Source organism: Fukomys damarensis, unplaced genomic scaffold (genome assembly GCF_012274545.1).
Source record: "Fukomys damarensis isolate Sample0158 unplaced genomic scaffold, DMR_v1.0_HiC HiC_scaffold_27, whole genome shotgun sequence".
Classification (NCBI taxonomy): Eukaryota; Metazoa; Chordata; class Mammalia; order Rodentia; family Bathyergidae; genus Fukomys; species Fukomys damarensis.
This window is the reverse complement of record NW_022900939.1, coordinates 31,432,101-31,454,928: the sequence shown is the minus strand read 5'-3', so window position 1 is coordinate 31,454,928 and position 22,828 is coordinate 31,432,101. Positions and strand designations below refer to the sequence as shown.

Here is a 22,828-nt window from a genome sequence, read left to right as displayed (position 1 = left end):
TTTTTTTTTTTTTTGTACTGGGAATCAAACTCAGGACCTTGAGCTTACCAGGCAGGTGTGGCAACACTGACTTACATCCCCAGCCCCATCCTCTAGTTATTTCTTAACAGTGGGACAGAAAGCCTCCTTCTTCTACTCAAAAAAAAGTACTCTTGTTACCCAAGCTTTTGTGTTAGATCTCCACATGACCCCCAGCCTATTCTTCATGACTGTGTTTTCTGAATACTCTAGGGGTCTCAGGATGATAAGCCAAGAGAGGCTTTGTCTTGAGGTTACCACTCACATTGGCACATAGCAATAAGTTTAGCCTATCCTTCATAGGTTTGTGGCCTAGCATTTTCTTTTTTTCCTGGGTAATATATGTTCCCCTGGGCATTTTCTTCCAGAAAACACATTTCATTACAGTTGAAAACTTGATGAGAGCAAAAACCATTTCTCTGTGTCATCATTTCAAAGTGGTGTATGTAATTTTCAGCAGCCCTTTTATCAACACTGGCTGCTTCACCATGCCTAGTTACACTATGAACCCCAGTTCTTGTTTTAAAATTGTGAAACCACCTCTTACTGGCATGAAATGTTTCACCATTATCACTCACTGATGGATTATCCTTTACAAGATCTGCATTTATGCCCTAACTTTTTCACAAATTAGATTCAGGCTATAACCTGCCATCTGCCTTTTGTTTATCCACACTAATAATAGCCTTTCTACTTCATGTAACACAGGTAACACCTTTAGTGACACCAGTTTCCTTATACAAACCTTTTCTCTGTAAGATTTTTGAGATGGTGGTTTTGACATGCTGTACATACTAGTGAGATCAGTCACATGAATCCCACTCATATTTCTCTACAATTTATTTCTTCTTTTCAATTATGGTTGCTTTCTTTACCTTTCTTTCCTTCCTTAGCTTCTTTTCTAGTTTTTTTCAGGGCCATTTTGATACCACTAATTGTATCAATTATAAAAAGCACTGACTGGGGCTAGTGATTTAGCTCAGTGGTGCTGCTGCCTGCCTCACAAGTGCAATGTCCTGAGTTCAGTCCCCAGTACCAAAAAAAATAGTACTGACTGAAATCATGTCCACAAACATGTATATCTGGGCTCTGACTGATGCTTACTTACACTTACATATGCTTTTCTGGCATCACAAGTCTTTATTTACAACCACACAAGTGACCAGCATTTGTGTTGTAACTCAAGACTTTGGTCGTAAATTAAAATGAATTCCGATCATAACTCAAGTTGTATGTGAGGAGGGTTGGAACTCGAGGTTCTACTGTAATTTCTTAGTTGCATTTGGAAAGCTTTAACTTTAGGACAATAAAGAGTAGTGTCAGCAAATGGCCTGCTTGTGAGGATGGTGGTGACCACAGTGTGACTGGACTCACACAGCAGATCCTCAGGTCCTTAGGTGGCCCTGGGCATTACATGCTAGCCCTCAGTTCCCACTTCTAGTTTGGGAACATATTGGTTTTCACCCTTATGTGGCTGCTGTTGGGGGTAGTGGCCCAGAAACTAGGGGTTGGAACAGTGACTCAGGGCAAGGCCTGCAGTAGGCCCTCTGGGTCCCCTGGGTCTCTGTTTCCTTCAGCATGGTGGAGGAGCAGGCAGCCTCTGTGGCACCCCTGGGCCAGCCCTGTGGGTACCATGCCTGCATCTGGGCCAGGCCATGTGTGACTCTCCCAGGGTGAGAGTGAGGTGGCACCAAGGCCCTCAGTTCTGAGTCTGTTGGGAGTAGAAGCAGAGGGACCTATCTGCTGCAGCCTCTTCTCTCTGGGCTTACTGCTCAAAGCAGCAAATGAATGGCTGACTGACTGAGGTAGCCGTTCTGGCTGAGGTGAGACTGTTCCCTTCACCTGAGCTGTCCAGTTTGGCATGAACAGGAGTGTGGGTTATGTAGAAGAAGGAAGCAGTGGAGTTGACCTGTCTGGCTACCTGGGCAGCCCTTCTGCAGCTGGTGCTTACCTGAAGGATGTGGAGGATGTGGGGATTGGGCCCTGTGGCTTGCATGTCCCCTGCCCTTTGTTCCAGAGGGGCAGGGAATACACAGCCCACTGACTCTGTTGTGGACAGTGTTGGCTATCACATGGCCTCGTGCCTCAACTTCCAGTCTGTGAAGTGGGATCATGCTGTGTGTTTTCTGGAGTTATAATGAGGGTTCAGGGAGCTGTGGGGCAAGCCAGGGGCAGCCATGGCGGGTGCTGCCAGGACACTGTCCTCCTAACTAGAGCTGTGGAACCCAGTTCTTTGATGGGGAAGTATAACAATGTGTTAAAAGTCTGGCCTTATGGATTGGCTTGCAGCCTAAACTCCATCTTGGCTTTTGGACAGGGTGGTTCCCTTTTCACCCTTGGAGGCCCAGTTGGAAAACCCCTTTACCTCTTCCATGGTGCAGCTGGGCCCTGGGCTGTTGAAAATATGTTGCTTGCTGGGGCATCTGGGGGCTTTCCACAGACCAAGTCAGTCCCAGCTCTAGGACTGGAAAGGTGCAATGGATTCTCCTGTTAGGGTGACTTAGCACTGTGAAGAGTGGTTATAATGAAACAGAGGGACTTCCCTGGACCCCCTTGTCATCTGGTCCCACTTTTATGGCTTAGGATGTGGCTGAGGCTCAGGTTTCTGCAGAGATTGAGGTGCAAGCAGTGCTGAGGTCAGCTCACCCTGGACTTCCACCTGTCCATTCTGTCCCTTGCCGCCCATGTTGAAGACTGACTGCCTCACATACCGTGTCTGTTCACCCCTTTTCTGATGGTGGCTTTGGCTTTTTTTTTTTAAACTGGGTAGATCCGCTTAGTCTAAAGTCCACAGAGGAAGAATGTTGACACTTGTCAGTGCCCTTTAAACTCTGTTTGGATAATTTGAACCATAATTTTAATCCACCAGTGTTTTTTCTGAGTTTCCTTTCCAATTTGTTTGTTTCTTTAAAAAGTCATTTTAAACCCTGAGAGCAGCCAAACATCTCCTTACATTCTACTTTAGATGGCTTTCTTTCTTATGCTGGACTATTTAAACAATCTGACTGTACTTCAGATTTTGTTCTGAGATAGAGGCAACTTGTTTTGTTTTGTTTTGGTTTGGTTTTGGTTTTGGTACAGTAATCCTCAATGGATGGGTTGTTGTAAAAGCTGCATTCAAGGACCAGGAAGTTAGCTCAGTGGAGTTGTGCCTGCTTGGCAAGCTCAAGGTACTGAGTTTGATTCCTGGTACTGAGGGGGAGAAACCTGCATTCAGAATTCTTGGCATGCTGCCTGTCCCAGAGTGAGTGCTTGGCTAAGGTTAGTGACGATGAAGGTGTAATGATGTTGTAGATGATAGTGATCACCTCACTTTAAATGTTCTCCATTGAGGGTATTGTAAAAAGTCTACAATTTCCCCCATCCTTGCAAATACTTATTTTCCTGTAAACAGTGACAGTCACCCTAGTGAGTGTGAAGTGGTGTCATGGTGTGGTTTTGATAACTAATAACTAAGAACATTGAGCATCATTGCTGGCTGTTTATGTATCTTATTTGGAGAAATGTTTGTTTGAGTCATATGCCTATTTAAAAATTTGATTGTGTCTTCATTACTGAACTGTAAGACTTCTTTATATATTCTGGATGCTAGACTCCTATCAGATACATGGTTGAAAATATTTTCTCTCATTTTGTCAGTTATCTTTTTATTCTGTTGATGATGTTCTTTGATTCACAAAAATTTTTAATTTTGATGAAATCTTTTTTTTTTTTTTTTTGAGACAGGGTCTCACTATATAGTTGAGACAGACCTGGAACTCACTATGTAGCCCAGGCTGGACTCAAACTCCCAGCGATCCTCCTGCCTTAGTCTCCCGAGTGCTGGGATTACAGGCATGTGCCACCATGCCTGGCTCATTTTTTTTTTTCCTTTGTTGCTCATGCTTTTGTTGTTACATCTAGAAATTCACTGCCAAATCCAAAGTCATGTGGATATCCTTTGTGTTTTATTCTAAGGGTTTTACAATTTTAATTCTTATATTCTTATTTTTTTGTATATGGTTTGAGGTTAGACTTTCAACTTCATTCTATTGCATGTGGCTGTCATTTGTTGAAGAGATGATTCTTTCCCCATTGGATATTCTTACAATTTTTGTCAAAAATGAATTGGCTTTTGATATATGAATTTCTTTCTGGGTTCTCAATTCTAGTTTGTTGATATATATATCCATCCATGGCAATGTCATACTGTTTGTATTACTATAGCTTTATCATCAGTTTTAAAATTGGGAAATGTAACTCTTCTTAACTTTTTTTTTTTTGAAGATTGTTTTGGCTACTTGGGTTTGTGAACAAAGGTGTTCAAATTTTTTTTCTTTTTATTGAGTTTATTGGTACAATCTAGGTATACAATACAGTTACATTCATCATTGGGATTCTGTACCTTTACCTAATAGGTCTTGATTCTCATTTTTTCTCCTTGTCCCTGCCCTCCCTTCACCCCCTGCTCCCCTCCCCATTTACATACACTTTATTTCCATTTTTTCAGTTTCTCGTATTTTTTCCTCTCCCTTATTACCTTTCCCCTGCCCTTCCCACTTTCCCTACACCTTTAGCCCTTTACTTCCTGTTTCACATTATTAATTATCTCATTAGGATCCTGTGTACTATTATAGTTTTTCACACCAAAGAAACTATTCCGTATTTCAGTTAAAGAAATCTCTGTATGAAGGTGTTCAAATTTTGATAGGGATTGCACCAAATTAAGATATTGCTATCTTTTTTTTTTCACATAAGGAAGTATTTGGAGTTTAACATGAAATCATACAAATAAAATTTGTATATAAACATGAATGCACACTGAGTCATAACACATAGCAAAGGACAAAGTAAAAACAAAGAAAACGAACTTGCTGCTTTATATAGTTGGACACAGTTGTGTTGTATATTAGAAAGGCCTTTAGAAAATAATCATTAGAGTAGCAAAGGACCAATCTTCACTGTCCTCCTGCAAGACTTCTTCAGCATCTCCTGTTTTCTCCGATGTCTTCCTCTTTAGTGTGGCTGGTAATTGTTCTGGTGATTGCCACCCCCTCGAGCTGCCTTGCTGGAAGTGCCCTGTGGCCCTCTGTAGTCTGCATATCCCTGTCCATATCCGTGGTTCCCATAGTTACACCCAGAATAACCATATCGCCATAGCCGGTATAGTTTTGATCACCACCATAGGCACTACTGTAGCTTCCATATCCTTGATCATAAGTTATTAAATCCTTGCTTCCAGTTTTGGTCCTGACCCCTCCCCGACCCCTGGTACCACCTCGCCCACCAGCTGCAGCCCCTCGTCCTCCTCTTTGTTGTTGCTGCTGCCGCCCATATACCTCTTTGGGTTGTGCAGCTTTGATTTCACACTTCCCAGAAACAATCTGATGGTATCAAGTGCTTTCTAACGGTCTTGACTAGCTCTTCATCTGTGTTTGTGATAAAACAAAATCCTCTCCTTTCATTTGTTTTTGTATCCATGGGAAGGTCAATATTTTCAATCTTTCCAAAGGCTCCAAAATATTCTTTAATTTGTTCTTCAGAAGTATCTGGGCTCAATCCACCCACAAAAACCTTTTTAGGGGGTTCTTTCCTTTTTAAAGCCTTGGCCCTTTTGGGGCCTATCAATTTCCCATCCTGACCCTGCCTCCCAGAGCACTGGGATCATAGGTGTGCACCACCGTGACCAGCTAGGAGGTTGATTTTTAGTGGCTTTGTAGTGCTTACCCTAAGTAAAAGCCATCTGCTCAGTGCATGTCTGGTGGCTGCCAGGTAGCTTGTTCTCCTGGGCTGCCCATTTAAAAATTTCCTGGTCATCTTTATACTTCTTTGCTCACTAGAAAGAAAATGTTGAAGCGTTTTCCAATCCCTTGGCTACTTTATTCTTGTGGGTGCTGCCGGTCCCTGGTGCCCTGCCCTTTACCAGCTGGGTTTTCATTTATTGCACAGTACAGATGGCCGTGCTTCTGTCACTTTTAACCAAAACAGTAGAAGGCATCAGAATAGAGCAACACATTTCCATCTCACTGGGTTTGATTCTCTGGAAGCCTGTTGATGTTTTAGGTAATGTTTTGGTACTCACTGTCGTCATGCTAAGTAGCTGTTGGCCTGTGACCAGGCCAGCTTCGGCTTAGCAGGCAGTTCTCTGCAGGAGTGTCTGAGTGGGTTTTCAGGTCCTGGAGGAACTCTAGGAAAGAAGGAGGGAAGAGGGTATGGTCTGTTGTATCTGGGCTTTGCCCTGAGCCAGCTAAAGCCAACCTGGGCAGATGGCCATGGTACGGCTCACACAGGGTGTTGCCAGCTGACCCCCGGGATGCTCTAGGGGAAACGAGGGTGGCCCAACTCTGAGATCCCTGTTTTCCCCGGGCCCTGGAGAGACAGGGTGGACATGGCCCTCACTGAGGCAGGCCTGCTGGATGTGTGGGTCGTTTTATGGGACCTGGTAATGGCGTTTCCACCACTGTGTGGGCTGGGGTGTGCAGTCCCTCCCCTCCCCTCCCCTCCCCTTCCCGCGTGCTCTCTCCCGAGGACCCTGTCCCTACACCAACCCTATTCCATCCGGATGGTGAGCAAGGACCCTCCCTTGGGCTTGGTGGGTGGAATGCATCTTGAGTAATGGTTTGTCTCCTCCTGTTTCAGCTGTGTCGGGGTGGAGGAGGAGGAGGCGCCAGACATCGACATTTACCACTGTCCAAACTGCGAGAAAACCCACGGGAAGTCCACCCGTAAGTACCGCTGCCAACCGTACCACCTGCCCGGGCCGTGCAGAGGGCTGCTGGGACTGACATGACCGTGGTAGCGCCAGATGGCATCGCCTGGGGAGTCCCTCCAGCCAGACGTATGCTCCTGTGGCCTCACTGAGCCCCTCCTGATAGGCTCCTGCCATCCGAGGCAGCAAAGCACGGACCCCCTGAGGCCCGGTCAGGTGCACACAGCGCTGCAGTGGCCAGGTCGGCCTGAGTCAGGTGGTGGACTTGGACACCCAGGCGAGCGGCAGTGAAGTCAGCCTAGTCCTGGCCCTGCCGCAGGTAAACCCAGATCATGTCCATTTATGGGGGCTTTGCCCATCCCTCCTGCAGCAGCCCGCCTTATCCCACTTGCCTCCTCCTCAGGGAATGGGAGAGGGCCTTGGCTTTTCCTGACTGCTACTCTTTGTGTGTCCGGGGCCCCCTTCCCCACTTTTGGTTTTCCCTCATGGTGCAGCTAGGCCTGGGGGCCCTCGAGGCTCAGGTTCAGCTCTTCTGTGTAGATTCATCCAAGTAGGCTTTGAACCCCAAGGAGGCTGAGCTGGGGTGCAGGCCTGGTCTGCAAGGGTTCGGGGGGCAGATGGCCTAGAGACTGGACTGAAGCCACACGTGTGTGTGTGAGTGTGGCCTCCGGCCTCCGGCCTGTGTTGGGGTTATGGGTGCTCACAGAGGCTGCAGGATGGATATGGCCCTGGCTGATCACACCCTGCACTCTGGGTCCTGGGCTGGCGGAGCTGAGGGTCAGTAGGGAGTATCGGGAAGGGGTAAGCAGGACCGTGCCCGGCTCTAGCCACTGCCAGTCAGTGTCAGCCCCATAAGGGCCACAGGTGCCATTCACAGACGGGCTGAGTCCTGCGGAGACAGTGCGGGGAGGGAGGGAGGGTGCAGGCGATGGGAGGAAGCCCCAGCACCCCTGTCTTGTGGGCCAAGTCTGGGTGGAGGGGCATCTTGGGAGCTGGCCTGGCTCCCGGTGAGGCTGGTACTGGGTGGGGTGGGATCTCCCCCATCTGCGGACGGCACTGTGCTCTCTTGGCCCCTTTGGGACCTGGCTAGCATCTATCACTATGGCAGTGGGGGCTGCGTGTTTCAGATTCGTCCCTTGCTCTCCGTTACATCCGCGCCTGGTAAACGTTGCCAAATGTGTGGGTAGGTGAAGATGGGACAGCTGGCGGCCCTTCCTGAGACTTCGAGGCCGAGCGTCTGCCTAGGGCCATTGTAGAACTCCTCAGTCACCTTCCTGTCTCTGGGCGTGCAGCAGTTGGGGCAAGCATCAGGGCAACCTAACTGCGGTCATTCTGCTGACTGCTTCAAGGCAGAGTAAAGATAGGAAGGATTATTCCGGTGTTCCTGGACCTGGGCTGCAATATGAGGCCTGGGAGTGGGGCCAGGAGACCCCAGGAGGCATTTCCTGGAGAGCCACATAGGACCTGTGTGCTCCCTCCTCTAGAGGGTGCTGGGGGGGTGCTGGGGATGACGCTGCTCGATGTGGTTCTGCCACAAGTGCTTGTGGTGCCACTTGAGAAGAGGCCCAGACTCATTGAGAAGGAAGAGCTGGAAACCCCAGACAGGCCCCTCTTGCCTTCAGCGGTGTTCTGAGGGGTCCTTGCTTGGGGCCTTTTGTGTGAGTCTGGCTGAGTAGGGTGTCAAGGGTACAGGACTGAGCAGGTTGTGCACATTGGTGAGCATATAGTTTGATTGTTTCAACATCCTCAGCAATCCCCAGAAACACCCCCGACCCAGTGGTGACTGCATGCCTGCTGTGGGAAGTGTTTGTGCCTTCCTCAGCTAGATCCTGCCCCTTGGCCTGGGGCGGTATGGGCAAAGGCCCAGTGGTCACCTAGGAGCCCAGGTGCAGGAGCCCCCTTCCCATCTCCTTCTGCCAACCCTCTGGGAATGATGTTCATGTCACATACGTGTGTGTGCATGTGTGCACACTTGCGTGTTCATATTTGTGCAGGTGTGAGTTTGTTCCTTTGGGTTGCTGTAATAAAATACCACAGACTGGGTGGCTTACGTAAGAAAATTTATTTCTCACCCTACTGGAGGTTGAGAAGCTCAAATTCAAGGTGCTGGTGCATGTGGTGTCTAGTGTGAACCCCACTGCTGGTTCATAGGGTCTCCTCCTTGCTGTGTAAAGGGGCAGGGGAGCTCTCTGGGGTCTCTATCTGAGGGCCCCACCTGCATGGCTTGTCATCTTCTAAAGGCCAACCTCTTAGTGTCATCACTTTGGGGACAGATGATTTCAGGAGGTGGATTTTGGGGCCAGGGCACCAGCATGCAGTCCATGTGATGTGTGTGTGTGTGTGTGTGTGTGTGTGTGTGTGTGTGTGTGTGTGTCTGTGCGTCTGTGTGTCTGTGTGTCTGTCTGACTGGTGAGGTGAGGCGATGCTAGAGTGGTGAGGTGAGGTCCTCAGGAGGTCTCACATTTTGCTGTGTCCTTACCGCCTCGGCTTCCTGCTCACCTGCCTTCTGGTCCCCTGTAGGGTGGTGGGCGCGAGGGCCCAGAGGTGGGCTGGGGCTGTGCTTCTCACCTCCGGTCTCCTCCGCAGTCAAGAAGAAACGGACCTGGCACAAACACGGCCCCGGACAGATGCCCGATGTGAAGCCTGTTCAGAATGGCAGCCAGCTCTTCATCAAGGAGTTGCGGAGCCGGACCTTCCCCAGGTGGGCTCGCAGGTGGCCAGCCCTTCCCTGAGGCCTGCTCCTCCCTCCACCCGGCACTGCCAGGCCATCTGTGTATTGCTGGGAGGCAGAGATGTGCCCGCCTGCGGCCCTTTGCCAGCACGGGGTGAGGGGCAGGGCGCGGAGGACAGTGTTGGTGCCTGCAGGGGTACTCCTGGTGGAAGGCCTCTCTCCCCACCTGGGCACGCCCCTCTGCCACTCTAGGGGGTCCTCAGCTCTCCTTAGAGCTCTGCTGCCCACGCCTTGGCTGTGTGAGGCCAGGTAAGGAGGCCGAGGCGGGAAGTGACCCCAGTGAGAAAGGGCACTCACAAGAGGCTGCCCTGCACTGCGAGGCGCTGTTTTTCTGACAAAATCTTTCTTTCTCCTTTACTTTGGAAGGATAATTTCACTGGATGGTGAATTTTGAGGTGGTAGGTTTTTCTTTTAGCACTTTAAATGTCTGTCCACTCTCATCTTTCTTGTGTGATTTCTGATGAGAAATTCAATGTGGCTTTTTTTTGTTTTGTTTTTTTGTTTTTTTGTTGTTTGTTTTTTGAGACAGGGTCTCACTATGTAGATGAGATTGACCTGGAACTCACTATGTAGCTCAGGCTGGTCTCAAACTCACAGCGATCCTCCTGCCTCAGCCTCCTGAGTGCTGGGATTACAGGTGTGCACCACCATGCCCGGCCTAAAGTAAATCTTTTTTTTTTTTTGGTACTGGGGATTGAACACAGGTCCTTATGCTTGCAAGGCAGGTGGCGGAACCACTCAGCTAAATCCCCAGCCCCTTCAATGTCACTTTTGTCCTTGCTCCTCTATGCATAAAGTGTTTTCCTCTTCTGACTTCTTTCTGTTTTCCTTTTTTCCTGAGATGTAATTCACATACCACAATTTTGTCCATTTAAATTGCACAGTTCAGTAGTTTTTGGTATGTTCACATATGTGTACATATTCAGTCAATTTTATAACATTTTATCACCCCAAAAGAAACTTTATACCCTTTATCTATTATTCCCATCTTCTACCCCCACACCCCACAGCTAAGCAGCCATTAATCTCCTTTCCTGTCTCTACAGAGTATCTTTTTATGGACATTTCATATAAAAAGAATTATAGAACGTGTGACTAACTTCTTTTATTCAGAATAATGTTCAAGGTTCATCCATATTGTAGCATGGGTTAGTACTTCATTTTTTCATGGCTGAATAATATTCCACTGTATGGCCAGACCATATTCTCTGGGTGCCTTGCATTTCTTTTTATCAGGTGATGGGCATGTGGGTTGTTTCCACTTTTTGGCTACTATGAATTATTCTGGTCTAAAATTCCATGTGAAAGTATTTTGGGTTTTTTTTTTGGTACCGGGAATTGAACTCAGGTCATTGTGCTTATGAGGCAGGTGGCAGAGCCACTGAGCTAAGTCCCTGCCCTCCATGTGAAATTTTTTGTGTAGCCATGTGCTTTTCATTTTTAGGAGTGGAACTGCCGAGTGGGATAGTAACTCCATGCTGAGTTGTTTGAAGACCTGGCAGATTATCTTCTAGCACTGCTGAACTGTTTTGCATTCCTGCCAGCAGTACATGAAGGTCCCAGAGTCTTCACATTCTTCCTTTGACTCTGTCAGCCTAGTGGATGTAAAGTAGTATCTCATGGTATTTGATATTGGTCTCACGACCAAAGATGTCGGGTAGCTTTTCATGTACTTGTGTGTCTCTGTAGATCTCCTTGGAGAAATGTCTATTGAGATCCTTTGTCTACTTTAAATTTTATTTGCTTTTTATTATGGAGTTGTAGAAGTTCTTTATATATTTAGGTACAGATCCTTTATCACATATGTGATCTGCAAATATTGTTACTTTTTCATTTTGTAGATTGCTCTTTCTTGACACTATTCTTTGAAATAGGAAAGTAATTTCAGTGCAGTCCAATTTATCTATTTTTGTTGATGGTGCAGCTTGTGCTTGTTTGGTCATATTTATCCCTTTTTTTTTTTCTCTCCTCCCCTCCTTTGCTGTCCTCTTTTCTCCTCTGCCCCTTCTCTCCTTCCCCTCCCTCTCCCTTTGCCTTTCTTTGTGGTACCATTCATTAAAGAGACTTTCTTCCAGTGAAGGTGTTTGGCTCCTTTGTCAAAGATAAGGTGGTTGAGTATATCTAGAGTTGTTTCTGCATCCTCTCGTCCATTCCATTGATCCTCAGGTCTGTTCTTTTGTCAGTACCATGCTGTTTTTATCACTGTAGCTTTGTAGTATAATTTAAAGTCAGGGATTATGATACCCCTTGCTTTGCTTTTGTTGCCCAGAATTGCCTTTGCTGTTCTAGGTCTCTTCTGGTTCCAACTGAATTTTAGGATTGTTTTTTCTAATACTGTGAGATATGCTCTTGGGATTTTGATCGGCATTGCCTTGAATCTGTATAACAATTTTGAAAATGTGGCCATTTTCACTATATTGGTTCTTCCTATCCAAGAACAAGGGATATCTTTCCATTTTTCTGATATCCTTTTCAATCTCCTTTTTCAGAGTACAGTATTTTCAATGTAGAAATAATTTACTTCCTTTGTTCGATTGATTCCTAGGTATTTCTTCTTCTTTTTTTTCTTTTTTGGATGCTATTGTGAAAGGATGTTTCTCTAATTTTTCTCTCTGTGAGTCTGTTATTCATGTATGGGAAGGCTATTGACTTTTGAATGTTGACTTTGTATCCAGCCGTGCCACTGAATTTGGTTATCAAATCTACAAATCTTTTGGTGGAGTTTTTAGGGTCTTCTATGTAGAGTATTGATGTCCATCCATAAGTATCTCTTAGCCTTCATTACATTAATTTCTGCATTGATTTATATCATTTCCTCCTTGTAATGGCTTTGGGCTTGACTTGCTTTTCTTATTTTAGAAGCTTGAGGTTCAACATTAGGTTGTGTATTTGAGCTTGCTCTGTTTTTCTGATATGAGAATTCACTGCTGTAAATTTCCCTTGTTGGACTACTTTCATTGCATTCCATAAGTTCCCATATGTTGTATTGTCATTATCATTTAACTGTAGAAATTGTCTTATTTCTTCTTTAATTTCATCTGTGACCCATTGGTTGTTCAGGTGGGTGTTATTTAATATTCATGTGTTTATGAAGTTCTTGTGGTTTCTTTGTCATTGATTTCCAGTTTCATTGCACTATGGTCTGATAATATGCATGAGATTATTTTAATTGCTTTGCATTTACTTAAACATGTTCTATGGCCTAGTATATGGTCTATTTTGGAGAAAGTCCCGTGTACAGTTGAGAAGAATGTGTATTCTGATGTTGTGAGGTGGAACACTCTGTAGACATATACTGTCCATTTATTCAAAAGTTTGGTTCAATTCTAATATTTCACTGTTGATATTTTGTCTAGTTGATATGTCTATTTGAGACTGTGGGGTATTGAGGTCCCCATTACAACTGTATTAGTGCTTATATGACTTTTCACGTCTGTTAATATTTGTTTTATATAGTTGGGTGCACTGCTATTTGATGCATATATATTTAGGATTATTTTCTCTTCCTGTGGGTCGTTCCCTTTACAAGGATGTAGTGACTTTCTTTGTCTCTCTTAATCAGTCTTTGCTTGAAATCCACTTTGTTTGGAAATAGAATAACTACCCCTGCTTTTTTTCTGGTTTCCTGTTTCAGGGAATATTGTTTTCCATCCCTTGAATTTCAGTCTGTGAACTTTTCAATTAAATGTGTTTCTTGTATGAAGTATATTATTGGATCTTGCTGCTTCTTTTTTTTTTTTTTTTTTGTACCAGGGATCTAACTCAGGTCCTTGCGCTTGCAAGGCAGGTGGCAGAGCCACTAAGCTAAATCCGTGACCCATGGATTTTGCTTCTTGATCCATTCTGCCAATTTGTTTCTTTTGATTGATGACTTGAGACCATTAACATTGAAGGTTATAACTGATACATATTGTCTGTCTCTGTCATGTTATTTTCCTGCTATTGGCCTCCTTCTTTCCTTTTCTGTTTAATTTCTTGCCTTCCCTGGTAGATTCATTCTTTGAGGGTTCATGGAGTTGTAATCCTTATTGTCTCTTTCTAGAATATCCTTGGGAACACTTTGGAGTGCTCGTTTGGTGGTCATGAATTTCTTTAGGTGCCTTGTTACGGAAGTATATTTCTCCATTAATTTTGAAGGACAGTTTTGCAGGGTACTTGAGTCTGGTTGGAGGTTGTTTTCTGTTAGGGCTTGAAATACTTCACTCCAATCTCTCCTTGACTTGAGAGTTTGTATTGCAGAGTCTGCTGGGATTCTGATGAGCTTGCCTTTATAGGTGATGTGTTTCTTTTCTCTAACAGCTTTGCTTTGCTTTTCCTTTCTCTCTCTCTCTCTCTCTCTCTCTCTCTCTCTCTGTCTCTCTTTATTTTTTTTTGAGACAGGGTCTCACTATGTAGTTGAGACTGACCTGGAGCTCATTATGTAGCCCAGGCTGGTCTCGAACTCACAGCGATCCTCCTGCCTCAGCCTCCTGAGTGCTGGGATTAAAGGTGTGCGCCACCATGCCTGGCTCTAACAGCTTTTAATATTCTGTCCTTGTGTTGAATTTCTGTTAATGATTTTCTTTTTTCTGGTACTGGGGATTGAACTCAGGTCCTTGTGCTTGTGAGGCAGGTGGCGGAACCACTGAGCTGAATCCCTGGCCCTGTGTTGAATTTCTGGAATCTTAACTAATGCCTTGGAGAAGTTTTTTTTTTTTGGTCATGACTAATTGGAATTCTATGTGCCTCACTTATATGTATGTCAAATTCTTTTTCCCTATTTGGGAAGCTTTCTGCCATTACTTCTGATAACAGGTTCTTTATGTCATTTGTGCTCTTCTGCTTTTTCATTGACTCTGATCAATCTTATATGCTGCTGGATTGATTTCACGTGTTTCCTTGTTATTTTTAGGAAATCTCTCTTTATATCTGATATTCTTTCCTCACATTGGCCCATTCTGCTGCATACACTTTCAGTGGAGTTTTCAATCTCCTGGATATATGTTTGAATCTGATGCATGGATTCTATTTCTTTCCTATGCTGGGTGTTCATGGCTTCCATCATGATCCTGAGCTCCTTTATTTTTTTCATCCATACCTTTCACTCTGGTCATCATCTCTGTAGTTATCTGGGAAATTATTTCTGCTTTGCTTTTTTTTTTCTAGAGCCTCATTCATCTGCTTTGTTACTTCTGTTGTTACCACTTCAAAGAATCCAGGTGGGTGGCTTTTTGGATTGTTTCACTTCATTTCCCCCTCGGCTTGCCTTTGGTGACCTGAAAGTCTATGGGGGTTGCATCTTTTTTAAGTGTCTTCTCATTTTCTAGCTTTTTTTTTTTTAAGTTTGATTCCTGAGTTGATGCTTGTAAATTGCTTATGGCTAGTAACTTTATTGCTAGTATTCAGAACCCTTAGGAAATAACTACTCAGACACACCTTTCTGATGTAGCTGGCTTTTAGGTTTTAAGTCTGTTGCAGGATCCTACCTCTTCAATTTATTGAGGATGAGAGGTTTCTGCCTACTTGGCCCAGCTGCCCGTTCTTTGGCACCATCCTGTAGGTTTTTTTTTTTAAAGACCCGTAGGCAGTCCCAGTCTTGGTACACCAGGAGGCACTACTGATCAGCACAATTATGTCACCTTGGCTAACAAGTAGTACAGTCAATAGTAATAATAACATCAAATACAGTGTAGAAAATGGCAAATCATAGGCCTTAATATGTCTTTTTTATCCCTAGGGGAGAAGATTTAAAAGGGGTTGGGGGCTAAAAACAGAAATAGAAAAAGAGGAAGAGGTCAGAAGCAAGGCTGGAGGAAAACTTTAGAAAATTGGAGAAGATGACAGGTGGGAAGGAGAAAAGGAAAGAAAAATAAAAAATAAAAACCAGAACAGAACAACAACAAAAAACTAGAAACTGTGTTCAATCAAGAAAAAATAAAACAAAATATAACAAGAACTAGAAATAAGGAAAAAAAGAAAGAAAAAAAAATAAAAAGAAAAACCCAAAATGCCCAGTTCAAGGTGTATCTCTGCTCTCACTGTTAGGCAGTGTTGGCATTCAGAATCCAGAGTCTAATTTATTAATCCCAGCAAGCTAGCTGCAGCTTCACGGTGGTATGGATACTCCTAGCCATCCTGCCCCTTTAGTACTTCTGAAGTTCAGGCCAGTTTCTGGATGTGAGACTGGGATTGAAGTTTTTGAGCCTATAACAGTCTGTGTGTCTCCTGCTGGCTTGAACTCTGCTCCCTGACCTCCTGCTGACTTGAACTTGATATCTGCACAGTGGCCCTGGAAGCCACTAGATGAAGTCTGCCCACAGCTATTCTGGCTCCAAGCTCAGTTGACTCCTCTCCAAGATGGCTACCACCCAGTCACCCTTGCCTGGGTGAGGTCTGAATCTGGATAACTCACCAGCTGCTGCAGTCCAGTTCATCTATTACTCTGTTCCACTGATGTGTCTCTCTGTGGAGGCCTCTGTAGTTGTCAGTAGTCATTGTGCATCTGTAGTTTTGGCCCACTGTTCCCTCATAAAGAGCCCAGGCTCTAGGAGAGAGCGCTGCTTATTACTTCCTTCCTCTTTGTTTTACCCTTACTTTTTTTTTTTGTACCAGGGATCAAACTCAGGACTTTGTGCTTATGAGGTAGCACCACTGAGCTAAATCCCCGGCACCTCCCTGCTCTTTGTTAAAGTCTCTTTCTTCACTCTCCCTGTAGACCTCAATTCTTTATAGCAGAATACTACCCCATTGTGTATAAATGCCACATTTTCTTTATCCATTCATCTGCTAAGGGGCATATAGGATGCTTCCAGAATTTAGCTACTATGAGTTGTGCTGCTAGAATCGTGGGAATGTATGCATCACTGTAATATGATGTCTTTAAGAAAAGAAGGATAGCTGAGTCAAATGGAATTTCTAGTTTTAATTTTTTGAGGAATCTTCATAGTGATTTCCATAATGATTATTCTAGTTTACATTCCTACCCGCAATTTAGAAGGGTTCTTTTTTCCCCTGCAGCCTTGTCAGCATTTGTTATTAATTGATGATAGTCATTCTTTCTAGAGTACTGTAAAGTAGAATCTAAGTGTTGTTTTAATTTGCATTTCTCCAATGGCCAGAGATGTTGAACATTTTTTTCATGTATTTCTTGGTCATCTGTACTTCTCCCAGAAAGTGTCTATTTATTTCACTTGCCCATTTTTGAGTCTTTTATTTGGGGGATCTAATTTTTTTGAGTTTTTTTATATTTTCTAAATATTTGTCTTCTATCCAAAGAATAGTTGACAAAAATTTTTCCCATTCTGTAGGTTGTCTTTTCATTCTGTTGGTTGTTTCCTTTGCAGTGCAGAAGGTTTTTAATATAATATGGTCCCATTTCTTGATTCTTGGTACTATTTGAGTTTTGTTCAGAAAGTCCTTGCCTACACTTATGTATTCAAGAGTTTTAACCTGTTTTATCTTTCAGTAGATTGTTTCTGTTTTAAAATTTGGATATTGGGCCTAGTTTGATTTTAGTTTAGTACACAGTGAGAGATATGGGTCTAGATACAATCTTCTGCATGTGGATAGCCAATTTTTCAACACCATTTGGTAAAGAGGCTATCTTTTCTCCAGTGTATGTTTCTGGTCCCTTTATTGAAGAAAAAATAGCTAAATGTGCCTGTAGTAGTTTCTGCATCTTCTGTTCTGTCCTGTTGATCCACATGTCTGTATTTTTGCCAATACCATGCTGTCTTAATCACTGTAGCTTTGTAGTATAACTTGAAATTATGGGATTATGATGGCTCCTGGTTTGCTCTTGTTGCCTAGGATTGCTTTTATTAGTGAGTCTCTTCTGGTTCCATATGAATTATAGGATTATTTTTTCTAGTTCTCTGAGGAATGTTTATTGATATTTTGGTTGGGAAGGTGTTAAATCTGTATATCAATTTTGGAATTATGGCTATTTTGAGAATGTTCATTCTGACTATCCAGGAACAGGGAATATTGTCCTTTTTAATTTTTTAGCATACTGTAGCTTTCACTGTAGAGGTCTTACACTTCTTTGCTTTGGTTAATTTCTAAATACTTAATTTTTTTGGATGCTATAGTGAATGAAATTGTTTTCCCAGTTTTTTTTTTTTTGGTGATTTCATTATTGGTGTACAGGAATGCTACTGATAGTTTGTGTGTGTGTGTGTGTGTTGATTTTGTATCGTGCTATTTTACTGGATTTGATTATTAATTCTAGAAGTCATTTGGAAGAATTTTTGGGTCTTCTTTGTAGAGGATCATGTCATTTGCAAATAGTGATAATTTGACTTTTTTTTACTTATTCTTTTCTTATACACATCCCTTTTATTTTTTCTCTTGCATAATTGCTCTGGCTAATGTTTTGAGAACTATGATGAACAGGAGTGGTGATTTTGGACATCCTTGTCATGTTTTAATATGATGGCAATTTGTCATAGATGGCTTTTATCAGATTGAAATATAGACCTTTTATACCTTTTTTCAGGGTTTTTATCATTAATGATGTTGGATTTTTGTCAGATGTTTTTTCTGCATCTGTTAAGATGATCATTAAGATTTTTGTCATTGCTTCTATTTATGTGATAGATTACATTTATTGATTTGCATATGTTGACAAATCTCTACATCCCTGAGATGATGCCTAATTGATTATGAAGTATGATCTTTTTGATGATTTGTTGCAGTCGATTTGCCAAGTATTTTGAGGATTTTTGCATCTGTGTTCACTAGAGATTGAACTGTAGATCTTTTTTTGTTGTTGTTTTGGTCCTTTTTTGGTTTTAGAATCAGGGTAATGCCAGTTTCTAGGAATAACTATGGTAGTGTGGTACTCCTTTCCTTTCAATTTCATTAAAAGAGTTTGAGGAATATTGGGATAGGTCTTCTCTGAAGTTCTTGTAGAATTCAGCAGTGAATCCATCAAGTCCTGGGCTTTTCTTGGTTAGTAGTTTTTTTGTTTTGTTTTGTTTTGTTTTGTTTTGTTTTCTGCTTCGGTTCATTGCCTGCTACTGGATTATTCAGGGTTTTTAAATCTTGGTCAGTTTTTAAAATTCAGATGTATCTAGGAATCTTTCCGTTTCTTTTTAATTCTCCAATTTATTGGAGTATAGGTTCTCAAAGTAGTTACTAAAAATCTGGATATTGTCAGTATCCATTGTAAATTTCACTTTCTCATTTCTTTTTCTCTCTCTCTCTTTTTTTTTTTTTTTTTACCAGGGATCGAACTTGGGACCTTGTGCTTGTGAGGCAGGTGGCAGAACCACTGAGCTAAATCCCTGGTCCTCACTTTTTCATTTCTAATTGCATTGATTTGGGTCCTTCCTTTTTTTTTTTGTAGGATTGGCTGAGGTTTTCTCTATTTTGTTGATTCTTTCAAAGAACCAGTTCTTCCTTTGTTTGATTCTTTGTATCTTTTAAATTTGTTTCAATTTCAGTAACTTCTGCTCTGATTTTTCTCATTTTCTTCCTTGTACTATCTTTGGATTTGAATTGTTTTTGACTTTCTAGGGCCTTGAGGTGCTTCTTGGGGTTATTTGGGCTCATTTTATTTTTCTGATGTGAGTATTCACAGCCATAAACTTCTCTCTTAGAACTGCTTTCATTGTGTTCCATAAATTGTGGTATGTAGTACTGTGGTTATCATTTGATTCTAGGAACTAATTTCTTCTCTGACACATTGATTGTTCTGCATGTATTGTTTAATATCCACATGTTTGCATAATTTCTGTGGTTTCTTTTGCCATTGATTTCTAATTTCATTTAACTATGATCTGATAATATGCATGAGATAATTTCAGTTTTTTTGTATTTACTTAAGCATGTTTCATGGCTCAGCATGTGTTCTCTTTAGAGAAAGTCTCATGTTCTGGTGGGAAGAATGTGTATTTTGTTGCTGTTGGGAGCGGTGTTGTAGATATCTCTGAAGTCTATTTGTTTGAAGTTTTGGTTCAAGTCTGATTTGTTTTTGTTGATTTTATTTTTGTCTAGTTGATCTGTTTGTGATAGTTTGATATTGAGATCCCCCACTATCGCTGTTGTGATGTTTATCTGATCATTCATTTCTAGTAGTGTTAGCTTTATGAAGGTGGGTGTGCCACTGTTAGGCATATATGTGTTTATAATTGTTATCTCTTTCTGTTGAATTGTTTCCTTCAATTCAACCCTTCCCCTCCCTACATTTAATATATAGTGACCTTCTTTGCCTCTTCTGATCAGTTTTGTTTTGAAGTCCACTTTACCTGAAAATAGGATAGCTACCCCTGCCTGTTTTCAGGTTACTGTTACATAGAATATTAGTTTCCATCCTTTGACTTTTAGCTCATAAATTTCTTTTTGGATTAAATGTGTTTCTTGTATACAATATAGCATTAGGTTTTGTTTCTTGATCCAGTCTGCCAATATATGTCTTCTGACTGGGGAGTTGAGACCATTCACATTGAGAGTTATTACTGAAAGATAGTGACTTATGCCTATTATTGCATTATTCTCCTATTGCTGCTTTTATTTTTTACCCCCTTTTGCCTAACTTTTCACTCTCCCAGTGTATTCATTCTGTTAGACTTTTTGGCATTTTTGGCTTCATTGTTTTTCTAGGTTTTCCTTGAGAATTTTCTGTAGTACTTCTTTAGTGGTCATGGATTTCTTGTTTTTTGTTTTGTTTTGTTTTGTTTTGTTAAAAAAAAGAACTCACAGCGATCCCCGCCTCAGCCTCCCAAGTGCTGGGATTACAGGCATGCGCCACCACACCTGGCTAGTGGTCTTGGATTTCTTAAGGTGCTCTTTGCATGGAAATACTATTTCTCCATCAATTTTGAAAGATATTTCAGTCTGGGTTAGAACTTGTTTTCTTTAAGGGCTTGCAACACTTCACTCCGAACTCTCCTGGTCTTTAAGTTTTATGTTGAGGAAACTGCTGTAATTTTAATGGGTTTACCTTTATGAGTGATTTGTTGCTTTTCTTTAACTGCTTTTAAGATTTGGTCCTTTTGTTAGATTTCTGAGATTTTATCTGATTTTTGAAAAAATTTTTGTACCGGGAATCAAACTCTGGACCTTGCACTTGCAAGGCAGGCATAGTGCCACTGAGCTAAATCCCAGGGCCCTGAACTTCTGTGATTTTTGACTATGATGTGTCATGGGAAAATCCTTTTTTGAGCATGTCTATAGGGGTTCTATGTGCCTCACTTATCTGCATGTTTAATTTTTTCTTTATATTTGGAAGGTTTTCTCCTGTTATTTCTATAAACAGATTTTTTATGCCATTTGTTATGTCTTTTGAGTTTTACTAATCCCATTTAATCTTGGGTTAGTCTGCTTTGCATCATCTAGCAACTGTTGGATCCATTTTTTATATTCTCGTATTGTTTTTAAGGTATCTCTGAATATTGGCCTCTGAAAGCAGCCCTATCTTTTAGTCCTGACACTGACCTCACATTGATCACTTATACTGCCAATACTTTAAATAGAATTTTTAATCTCCTGGATTTCTATTTGGTACCTTTTCAAGGACTCCAATTCTTTGCTAAATTGGTCATTTATGTTTTGTATCATTTTGTTTAACTCATCTAGCTTTTTATTGGTGTCTTCTGTAAACTTGCTGATTCTTTTGCTTATTATACCCATTATCTGTTTATACCCAGTATCTTCTTTGGTCTTGCCAAGCACCTATTGATCTCTTTTTAAATCTCTTTTGTTATCCTTTGGATTAATTTGGTCATGTGGGTTTTGATTTCTTCCCTCTTGATTCCCTGTGGATCAGCTTTGAGGGAGTTGGGAGTTTTTGGAGGCATTTTGTTTCCTTGTCTTTTCATATGTCCATTGTTTTTGTTGTTGTTTCATGCTAAGGTTTGCAGGTTGATTATAGCTCAGTCTGTTTCTAATACAGAAGAAGATCTCTTTAGCCCAGTATTGTTAATGATACAAAGGTAATCTGGATATTGACTTCCTGAAAAAAATCTGTTAATCAGCGACAATAATATTATTTAAGAGAAACTAGAAATGAACATATCATAAGAACCCATAATGTATCACCTTTAACCCTAGTAATAAGATCTGTAATTCCAGTATAAACACTAACACATCCCAAATATTGACATACAATACATATCTACTACGTGTGACTATTTCTACTGACAACAGAAATTAATTCAGCAGTGATAACATAGAGTTAACTAAAGATTAATAAAGCCTGATAGTTATACAGTAATGACAGAGGCATTGAGGAAAGTCAGAATGAAGAGTTAAGCAATGGAAGATGAGAAGAATGAAAGAAAAGTGAGATAAAGCATCCTATTAAGGAGTAAAAGAAAACTTATTAGTAAAAGGTAATAGAAGAGAACAAAGGAGAAAAGGGAAAAAATAAGAGTAAAAAATGAAAAAATAAGAAAAAAGAGTGGAAAAAAAACCCAAACCAAAACAAAACAAAGATCTCTAACCCCCCAAAAAAACCAGTGAAGAAAAAACAGATAATAATTTAAAAAGAAAAAAAAAATGACTCTAGGAAAAAAATGTTTTTCCTCTGTATTTTTGAATGAATGATTTCTTTCCAGGATCTGTAGCTTTGGAATCCCATAAGGCACAGTTTTATTTGCCTAGATTTATGGTCTGTGGGTTTGTGAGGTGCCCCCTGTTCCAGAGCCCCCCCGCCTTAGTTTACCCCAGGATGTGGCAACTTTCCAGGCTGAGGCATGTCTTTGCTGATAGGGATCTCTGATCAGATCTCTGATCTGTGTTACATGCACATGGCAGTGCAAAAGTTCATGCAAATCACTACACTTAATGCTAGTGTTTTTCATTTCCCAGCTGCTTCTGAAAGTCATGTCTGGACTGGGTTATTACCACAGAGGGCTGGGCCCCATGTTCTTTCTGGCCTGAACTTAAACTTCTCGGGGGTGAGGGGGAGTCTAGGTTTAGTCTGCACTCTCCCTGGGACTGTCTTCTGTGGCTCTCTCTCTCCCAGCCACTGTGGGAGGGTAACACTGGGAACCCTGAAGTGTAGTTATTCTGCGACTCAGTCTTAAATAATTGGTCTTCCCAAAATTGCACCTGATTATATATTCATTGGTAATACAAGTGCTGCACTGGATTCCTTCTTTAACTGTTATCCACTATGTGGAAGAAGTCACTTCAGGGTAAAACTCCATGCTGTTTTTGTAGTTTATAATAGTTGTGTGACTTTCTCCCTGGAGCTCCTGATCCTGGGAGTTACCTTGTGTGTTACTCTTCTCTCACATAGACAAAATGCCTGACACCCAAAGTTAAAAGGGAAGGGGTTTATTTGGCTTACAGTTCGTAGTGTTCAGCTCCAAGACAGGGCTGGCAAATAGCCATCGCAGAGGAGAAATAACATGGCATGCACAAGGTAATGAAGGCAACAAGGGACTTTCACCAAGTCTTTCTGC

General features: G+C 42.1%; 1 protein-coding gene and 1 pseudogene across 1 annotated transcript in view; one reads left to right on the top strand and one right to left on the bottom strand.

Moving 5' to 3' along the window:
* Positions 1-4,943: 4,943 nt before the first annotated feature.
* LOC104850598 lies at positions 4,944-6,088 on the bottom strand (annotated as a pseudogene).
* A 548-nt stretch (positions 6,089-6,636) lies between these two features.
* Phf2 (PHD finger protein 2) overlaps positions 6,637-22,828 on the top strand; it is a 46,430-nt gene continuing 30,238 nt past the window's right edge. The window contains exons 1-2 of the mRNA XM_033756469.1: positions 6,637-6,722; positions 9,293-9,407. Coding sequence (XP_033612360.1) covers positions 9,334-9,407 — 74 coding nt within the window. The 5' untranslated portion in view covers positions 6,637-6,722; positions 9,293-9,333. The remainder of the gene's footprint in view (positions 6,723-9,292; positions 9,408-22,828) is intronic.